Source organism: Mustela lutreola, chromosome 18 (assembly GCF_030435805.1).
Source record: "Mustela lutreola isolate mMusLut2 chromosome 18, mMusLut2.pri, whole genome shotgun sequence".
NCBI classification, from domain to species: domain Eukaryota; kingdom Metazoa; phylum Chordata; class Mammalia; order Carnivora; family Mustelidae; genus Mustela; species Mustela lutreola.
This window is the reverse complement of record NC_081307.1, coordinates 19,287,588-19,297,040: the sequence shown is the minus strand read 5'-3', so window position 1 is coordinate 19,297,040 and position 9,453 is coordinate 19,287,588. Positions and strand designations below refer to the sequence as shown.

At 39.3% G+C, this 9,453-nt stretch overlaps 1 protein-coding gene and 1 long non-coding RNA gene across 2 annotated transcripts in view; one reads left to right on the top strand and one right to left on the bottom strand.

Annotated features, from left to right (window-relative positions):
• Nucleotides 1–2,075: 2,075 nt before the first annotated feature.
• The window catches only part of MTMR7 (myotubularin related protein 7), a 102,322-nt gene continuing 94,944 nt past the window's right edge, over nucleotides 2,076–9,453 (bottom strand). Inside the window, exons 12-14 of the mRNA XM_059156032.1 lie at nucleotides 8,163–8,303; nucleotides 6,549–6,675; nucleotides 2,076–3,061 (exon numbers count right to left, since the gene is read on the bottom strand). Coding sequence (XP_059012015.1) covers nucleotides 2,699–3,061; nucleotides 6,549–6,675; nucleotides 8,163–8,303 — 631 coding nt within the window. The 3' untranslated portion in view covers nucleotides 2,076–2,698. The remainder of the gene's footprint in view (nucleotides 3,062–6,548; nucleotides 6,676–8,162; nucleotides 8,304–9,453) is intronic.
• LOC131820439 (uncharacterized) lies at nucleotides 2,832–9,204 on the top strand. Its single transcript, XR_009349638.1, has 4 exons — nucleotides 2,832–2,972; nucleotides 3,856–4,055; nucleotides 6,415–6,608; nucleotides 8,653–9,204. It is a non-coding gene; the product is annotated as an uncharacterized LOC131820439 (long non-coding RNA).

The following is a 9,453-nucleotide window of genomic DNA, read 5'->3' as shown; positions in this document are numbered from 1 at the left end:
GGACCTGATGCGGGCAAGAGTGTGCACTGAATATCCTGATCAGATGAGGCTACTGGTTTTGCTTTACAGATGTGGAAAGCCACAGGTTGTGCTCCATTCAAGTGCCCTGTAAATGAGACTCTTGGATGGGCTATGCAGTTTTCTGTGTGCTCTGGTTAGGTTTCCTGTGTGGGTAGGTTGAAGGTTGTGTTGAGCAATATGTGGGGGCTATGAACTCATTTCCCTGGTTGGGTAAAGCAGGAGAAACAGCTCAAAGGCCATTAATGCTCTTTGTGGTCTTGATTCAAGCTAACCCATGCCTCACGTGCCCTGGCCAAGTAAAACCACTGGATTTGCTCTTAATGCTATCAGTTCTGCCCACCTACTTCTTGGCTTAAGAGTTGCTGGGTCATGCAGCTTCCAGGTGTTTTTGTCAGCTCTTCCTGTCAGATGGCACAGGAGGTGATGCTTTGTAGTTATGAGGGCTGGGGAGGGCTAGGTCTCTGGATATTGTGTGGGCAAGAGCCCACTTCAGAAAACTCCCAAATTTTCCTGAACAGATTTTCTGATGGAGGTGCTGGGAGCCATGGTCTGCAGCAGGGTAGCTGTCGCTCAGCTCTTCTGCCAGGGCATGAGAAGACCAGGCACCAGGGCCAGCAGAATTCCTTCTTTGGGGACCCAAATTTGGCAGACCAAATTCCCCAGATAGTGCCACTGACTTGGCTTGCAGATGAATGAAACCACTAGTTGGCACTATTAGGCTATACTCATGGGAATTCAGTCTTCCAACATCCAAGTGTTGGTTGTTGGAAGACCCTCTCCCCTTCTCTGTCTCAGCTCCTCGTGGTTGAACCCCATACTTTCCCTGCAATCCTTGTAGAGTGAAACCTGAGTAGGGCCTCTAGCTAAGCAAGCTACAACATTGAGTCAGGGCTGGGGAGCTGGATGTCACCCCATGGGTGCTCCCCACTAGAGGAATTGTAGACTCAAGGGAGATAGCTCCATGCAGTGGTGAGGCAGCCTGGGGGAGGGAAAACGTGGTCAGCATGTTGACCTCTTAGCTTTCTAATGCAGCCTGTCTTGGTCTCTGTTGTGTTGTGGGGGGCCTTAGCCTCACTCCAGAGCATTAGGATCCTCTCAGTGGTGTCTTGTCCATGAATAGTTGTTAGTCATCTTCTTGTGAAGGTGAGCAAAGTCAGAAACAACCTCTGTCACCATGTTGATGTTACTCCTCTTCCCTCTCTTACCTTATTCCCATTTCAGCAAAATTTAATACATTAATTTATTAACAGATTTTTACCTATTAATGATATTGATGTGTAGCGGCGCCTGGGTGGCTCAGTCACTTGAGCATCTGACTCTTGATTTTGGCGCAGGTCATAGTCTCAGGGTTGTGAGATTGTGCCCCATGTTGGGCTCCATGATTGGCAGGGATTCTGCCTGGGATTCTCTCCCTCCACTCCTCCCTTACACATGTGCACTCTGTCTAAAATATATTAATCTATAAAGGAGAAAAAAAATTGATGCAGATTGTAAAAGGTGGCCCTTTACATTCTAGAATGTACTGATAATTAAAAGCCATGCAGTTGTAAATGTTATTTATCTCTGTCCAAACTTTTTCCACTACGTTTCTTCAAAAGTTTACAATAAGTTTATAATCAAACTCTTTCAGCATTGGTTACTAACATTAAATCATATTAACCAGTTATGCAATTTCTAAAATGATAGGTGATAAAATTAATTGTATTATTAAATAGCTAGAACAACCAAATTCTCTAGTTTTTTATTGGTATTTTTCCTCACTGCAATGTGACATTGCTAACTTGATTATACTAAAAGAATCAGGCTGGTGGTTGGCCCACACTCTCTTGTTAATGTGGTCTCTAAGTAATAATAAAAGGTTATTTTAAAATGCTATATTTTATAACTTATAATTTCAAATATTATATTTAATATGGTCTGAATTCATATTTTAAAAACCAAAGAGTAAATGTTGCTTCTATTTTATTAGATATTAGACTCGTGTTAAAGAAGAAGTGAATTATAAGTTTCAGCATTTTTTAAATGATGAGATTCCAGAAAAAAAGGAAACAAGATTATAATAACAATTCAAAATATATTATTTAAGGAAAAGTTAAAGTGATCATTAAACCTGAAAGATAAGCTCAAGCAATTACAAAGCTTCTCAGTTACAGAGACACATCTGCCAATCAAAAGGGGTACATTTCCACAGTGTGCTCTGTTACTTGAAATACTGGTAACAGAGACGGTGTGGAAGGCAATGTCAGATGTTTTAGAAAAAACAAAATATATATCTGGAAGTGAAATATGGGGAAAGACTAAGGGTAACAGGTGTGAGGGTAGAAGGAACTCCGGGCACTTTGAGCAGATGCATGCTGTGACAAGGATTTTTACCGATGACTCAGGTGATGGAAGAGGTCAGCACTATGTAGTGAACAGAACTTTCTGAGTCTAGAACAACTTTTTAAATGGGGAATTTTTCTTTATATGTGTTTGATAAAAGAAATGGCTACATCTTGTTCTTCAACATCTAAAGAAACTAAGAGCTGGACTTTTTTCCCTTTTTGTTGCTACATTTTATAATTCTCAATGACATGTACCATTTCTTGAATTATTTTTTATTTTAAATTGCACTGCTCCCTTATTTTTGGAAAGTGTTTCTTGTGTGTCCTTTATTTTGGATCTTCACAGGGAAACTTCAGGCAGTGAGAAACACAGCTTCGTCAGAGTCACGGTCCTTTCCACTGTCTTCACTTGGTGCACACTCCCCACCACTTGGAGACCGGCAGCTCAGATCCTCTACCCCAGACTCCTGATCACTGTTGGCTGACAGATCTGGATCTGAGCTTTTCAAATTGTCTTGGGTTAGAATGAGAGCAGAATCTTCATCACCTTGTGAAGGACTCCTGGATGGAAAGGATTTCATATTTCCACTGTAATCCTGGGGAGTGTTGGCTGTGCTGTTGTCTGAGGTAGAAAACCCTGAGTGTTTGCTGGGTTCACTCTGTTTACTCTTCACTTTAGTGTGATTTAACTGGACTTTCTGAATTTTTTCCAGCCTCTAAAAAAAAAAAAAAAAAAATTTTTCTTTTCAGGGAAAAATCTTTAATAATTTAGCATTTATTACTTTCCAGCTGGATATAATGTTAAGAACATGGGATTTAAATGGACATGGGTTCAAAGCTAGGCTCTATGACCTTGGACAAAATAATTAGATTATCTGAGACTTGGTTTCTTCATCTCTAATTAAGGAAGGTAATACCTGCCTTAGTATATAGGTTTTCTGTAAAATGCAAAATAAAACAAAACAAAACAAAAACCTATATAGAGCACCTGGCAATCAGGAGTCATTCTTCTTTCTCTACTGTAAGGTTTTATGTAATGATTTTCATCCTATGAACTCAAAATACAATTCTTTAAAAAATCAGGAATGAGGTGTTTATTATCTAAGTTTTAAATTAAGATATAAGTCACTTACCATAAATCTCCCCTTCTAAAATATATAATTCATTGATTTTAATATATTCACAAGGTTACACAATTCACTACTACCTAATTCCAAAATATTTTCATCATCCCAAAGAAAACCCCATATTCATTAGTAGTTACTCCCTATTCCCCCTTCCCAGAGTCCTGGCAACCACAGAGGTGCTTTCTGTCTGTATGGATTTGCCTGGTCTGGACATTTCCTATAAGTGGAATCATACAACATATGTCCTTTTATGTCTGGCTTCTTTCCCTTAGTTTATGTTCTCGGGATTTATCCATGATGTAGCATGTATCAAGACTCCATTCCTTTTTATGATTAAATATTACTACATTGCATGGATATCCACATTTTGTTCTCTTCATCAGATCATGGACATTTGGATTGCCCAAAATACATTTTACCAGGTTTCATCCTTTGCCATCAACAAGGGAGGTGTTAAAAGACTGTATTACTCCCTTCAAAAGCATTCTCCTTATGTGCAAAGAGCACTGTAATGGGCAATATGAGTAATGGAGAGAATACAGATCCAGCCATAAGGAACTTGAAGTATGGAGGCAGAGTTCAGGTAATGTAAGAACTTGCAAGAGGTCACAGTTGTTTAAGAGGGTGGCTGGGATGGCTAGAGGGAAGAGATCCGAATAAGCTTCAGGAATGAAGGAGCATGTTTTTTTTTTTCTAAGATTTTATTTATTTATTTGACAAAGCAATAGAAAGTGCAGGTAGGCAGAGCAGCAGACAGAGGGAGAGGAAGAAGCAGACTCCCTACTGAGCAAGGAGCCTGATGCAGGGCTTGATCCCACTGGGATCATGACCTGAGCGGAAGGCAGTTGCTTAACCAACTGTGCCACTCAGGCGTCCCAGTGAAGGAGCATTTTAACGGACTGTGAAGGAATTAAACTGGGAGGTGCTGGTGATGGTTAGAGTGATGGTTAGAGAAAGAATTAAACTGGTGACGGTTAGAGCATTTATGGCAGGAGGGACAATAAGAAGAAAAACAAGAGAAGAGGTCATTGTGTACAAGAAGCAGAGCACAGTTAAATTTGAGCAAGGGCAATGACGTGGATGAAACTAGAGGGTGTTATGCTAACTGAAATAAGTCAGAGAAAAACAATTCCCAGATGATCTCACTGATACGTGGAATTAATGAAAAGGTAGAGGAAGAAACAAAATAAGATGAAACCAGAGAGGGAAACAAACCATAAGAGACTCTTAATCTTAGGGAGAAAACTGAGGGCTGCTGCAGGGAAGGGGTAGGGGCGATACGGTAACGGGGAGATGGACAGTGGGGAGGATACGGGTTGCAGTGAGCACTAGGTATTACAGAAGACTCAGGATCACAACCCTGTACCCCTGAAACAAATAATACGTTATATGTTGGTAAAACAAAAAATTGAAAAAAAAATTTGAGCAAGGGCAATAATAGAGAATAAAGCTGAAGGCATCGATTACTGAATTGTGGGAAAATCTTAAATGCGAGGCTCCGGGGTTTTGACTTTGTTATAAAGGAAAAAGAGCCAATGTCTTTTAATTAAGGTTTTTCTAAGTAATTTTTTTTTTTCATTTTTAGTATCTTAACAAAAAGAATTTTGGAATAGACCAGGAGAATCCTAAGCTTTTCATAAAGCTTGGGTATCTTGAGGAAGAGGAAATAAAACTGGCTTACTGTCATGAGTGGACTTAAAAATGACAAAAATCATAAAGGCTTTTACCAGAGCTCCAGAATCCTAAAAACCTAAACTGTGCCTCATTTCATTTGTCTATGTATTTTATTTATAATTCAAGGTCTCTCCGCCCTGGTGACAACTCACAATCATTGTGGAGCTTGAAAGATTCTGTATCAGAATCTCTGGGCTTAGAGCCCTGGCAGTAGGATTTTTTTTTTTTTTTTGAGGTGATTTTGATGCACAAAAACTATTTCTCCAATAATGTAAACTTAAGGTAGAACTCTCCATATAAGCCCAAAGATGGTTTGTTTTATGTTTGCAGATTTATAATAGATTAAGATTTATGCTTGATTTCAAAAGTTCTCAAAACCAACAGTTCACTAGTGACGGAATTTGTTTTATCCATCTGGCCACTATAGGGACTTGGGTGGGCAACCCTAGACCAAGCTCTTCCGTGATACTTGTATCTTGAAATGCGATGTTTCCTGGTAATGTTATGGGAGCAGCAGAGAAGTCAGCCTCACCAGCTACCGCTACATGACTGTCTTTACTGGTGGGGTCCCCAGGCCATCGTTCTTAGGAGTGACTCTCCCTTAGGTCAAAGAGTAGACTTTGTTGGAATGCATCTTATGATATTTCGCCAACTTTCATTAGATGTTACCAGTCTACACTACATATCTCAGGAGTGTGGAGAACAGGCTGTTCATCTTATTTTGGTATTTAGTCTCAATTGAGAATTCAGGTCCGGACCACAGCAATTGGTTGCCAGTTCTTGAGTAAGTGAATGACATGATGATGCCAGGGAGTTTTAAGAGGAATGAAGCAGAATGAAGCAAAGAATCCAAGTGGTTTTAGTGAGTATCTACACCAGTGGTATCACTGGAAACAAAGTTATATAATTAGCAAAAATGTATATACTATAACCTTTCTGGCCAATTAGTGGGAAATTATAAAAGCCAAAAATTAGGCTGTTGCTAAGTTGGTCTCAACTATTACCATTCATAGAGAAATTTTTACCATACATGCATTTATCTGATTTTGTTCTTTCACTCTGAATCCCATTTTTTATGTATACCCCAGAAGGAATTCATTTTAGTTTTCTCAAATAACAGTAATGAATAAAACCTGACCCATTGTAGGAATAACTGCCTAGTTCAGCAAACCATGTAAGGGAGCCCCAAGCCAGATGTCAAAATGTACTAAGAGCCTAGGTTGGGGCTTCGGTGATCTGGGTGCTTACCCGGTGGGTTTCTGTTTCAGATTATCTACTTAGCTAAAAATATGAAACGGCTATGCTGCTGCGTTTCACATATCCTGAGTCATGAGAGACGTTCACGGAACAGTGGTTATCAAGAACTAAGCACAGAAAAGAGACAAGAACGAGTGTGTCTTACGTCTTCTAGGGCCTCTAGTTCTTCCTCCAGCTGCTGGGTCTCCTCCTTCACTGCCATAAGGTAATCCGTAACGGACTGTCGGGGCTGGAGTCCCTTTTCAAAATGGTTGTACATCCCATTCCAGAACCTACAAAAGATGGCAACATTTTAGGGTAGCATCATATCACAGTCTATAAGTTCACTCCTTAAATCTTCTAAGATATCTGTCATGCCAGAGTCCCAAAGTCCTAATATCACCAATGGTGGGCTCACACTTAAGGTAATGATTTCATGTTGATGCTTTCTTTTTCTTGGGTCAGTAAATTTCTTTTCAGAGGGTAAATTCATGGTGAGTCTACTTGTACACATGGTCCTGAAATAAGGCCTGTATCTTTCTAAAGTAGAATGAAGTGGCACATATTAACATATTCTTTTTTTCTTAAGAAAATAGCTCTTAGTTTTGAAATAAACTTGGAAAATTAGTGATTATATTAACATTTAGATTCTTTCAGCTTGGCAGATTTGAGGGTTTTGGCTTGTTTTTGTTTTGTTTTTTATATTTGTTTATCACAACCACCAAAAATTGACGTTTCCATTTGCAATAAATCTTCCCTTTTTTATCCTACACAATAAAGCATACTGCATTGCAAAGAAATAAATAGTACGATCACAGGGATATCTGTACATCGATGCTTTAAGTAAAGTACTTTGAGGGCAGGGTTTTAGTGTAATTCATTGTCTTATCCATAGTGCTTTGAATAGTGCTTGACTCTCAGTAACACACTTGTTGACTGGCTCTTACTAACAAATTAGGAGCAGTACAGTTGATTGAATTGTATCTCAACAGCTCTCAAAACTGCTGTTTTATGGCTCTTTTTTTTTTTTTTTCCAGCGTGACAATATTCTTTCAAATTATAGGGAAATAATTAGATTTAAATAGTTAAGAACAAAAGCAAATTGAGGAGGAAAAACAACTCTAAAGGAAGCCACTAACACGGAGTGCGTTTTGAGGGGTTTCTCCGTTTATTCTGTGTAAGTTGGTCTTTTTGCTGACTACGGAGACATCCTTCCACATCAGACAACTTCCACATAGAGAACCCGAAGGATAAAATACGACCTGCAGCTCTAATAGAATCTGTAGGATGCCACCCTGCTCTTCCATATCCCAATATACGGTCTTAAAATAATTTATTGCCACGGGGAAATAATTCCACTAGGCAGAGTTTCAGCAGAGAAAGAAGGTAAGCGAAGTTAGGATCACGACCTAAACTCGTGATTCCACATTTAACTTAGAAGACACTTGGTGTATTTGGTCCCTCCATTCCTCCACCCGTTCTTGCTTCCTTTTCTTCTTCCCTCCCTGTTTTTTGCTTTTAAATAATATTGGAACTTACATTTTTAAAGTATCATTTTTATAAAACACTGATTTCTAAAGAGAATTTGATATGTAGGGGCAAGGAGGGGGAGAGGGGACACGGGCCAAAATACCAGATATTTAAGCATTCCCTAGTGTGTTTCATGTCTCCAAAATCCTCTTGAGGCCTAGTGTTCTATATGCTTTGGACTCCAGATACTGAACAGTGGCAGAATCTACGTTCCTAAGCGTCCTCAGTAAGGTCCTGGAGGTTTGCGTACTTGTACATGAAGTTGCATGGTGTTGTGGGGAGACGCAGGGTTCCGCGGGTCTGACTCTGATCAGCTCTAAATAGAGGATTCAGGTAGTCGGCGCGATTCTTCCACAGGTGAGCCCACAGAGAGTAGGTTCTTTCTTGAATTCTGTTATAAAGAAAAGAAGCCTGAAAATGACCTAATTGGTTCTTAGAAATTGCAGGTATGTAATATTTAAACCAGAAAGGGACCAATAATTGTGAGGTGAATATCCCATGTCCCTGTTCTGTGGCAGGGAAATTCACAGTCTGGTTGCGTTTTCATGTTCTAGCAGAAGGGCACTGAATTAGCGTCAGCCTCTCTGCTATCTGTACTGACCTCAACAAGGTGTTTAATTCCTCTGAGTGTAAAGTAAAACTGCTGTGTAATTTGGGGAAAAATTTTCCCCAAATAGTCACTGGAATTTTCTTATTTGCCAAGTACTACTAAAATGCTTCACCTGTTTTCTCTCATCCAGTCCTCACTGATCTGTTCATTGTACGAATGAGGAAATCAAGGTGAAGAGAGATGGAGAAGTTTCTCAAAGTCAGGTAGTCACAGAGACACACAGTGAGTGGAATTGCCAGGATTCAAAGGCAAGCCGACACCAGTAAAGTGACTGGTTCATCACAGCAAACCACAAAACTATCTAGGAAAACAGGCGAGCCTGAAGGAAGCACTCTGCTACTTTTCATCATTTACCACTTAACCAGGAATCACACTTTAAGTTCCTGAGAGAAAACTGAGTATCCACCAGAAAAAGCTATTTTCTTTCTGTTCAAACTATAAAACCAGGGAAGTCCATTTTACTTGAACTGATCATTTCCGGAATTAAATCTGATATTATTATATACACCACAGTTAAAATCATTTTATGACAATTTCAAAACTGTTCTCTCGTTGCAGTTCATAAAGCACTTTACTGTTAAGTTTTTGACTTTGCAATTTAAGTTCTACATTTCATTGACTTTCCCCCTGGATAGAAACAATACAGTTTTAATTTGAATAAAAGATGACTTGGGGCTTCAAATTTGCTTTCTGAGTTAGATTTGCATTTCTTATTAGAAGAGTATATCCACTGAAGATGTCTAACTTTTTCCTTTTAACTACAAATACCGCTTTCTCTGACTCCAGGAAGCTTCCTTTCGATCTGAGTGCCTCAAGTGTGCCACCTGTTTATGGATGTCACCGGGGTAAATGAGCTTGGTATATCTTTGTCAGTCGCTGATGTTAAACCATTTATGAAGTAATGTCAGAAAAAAGAAAATAACTTTAATCT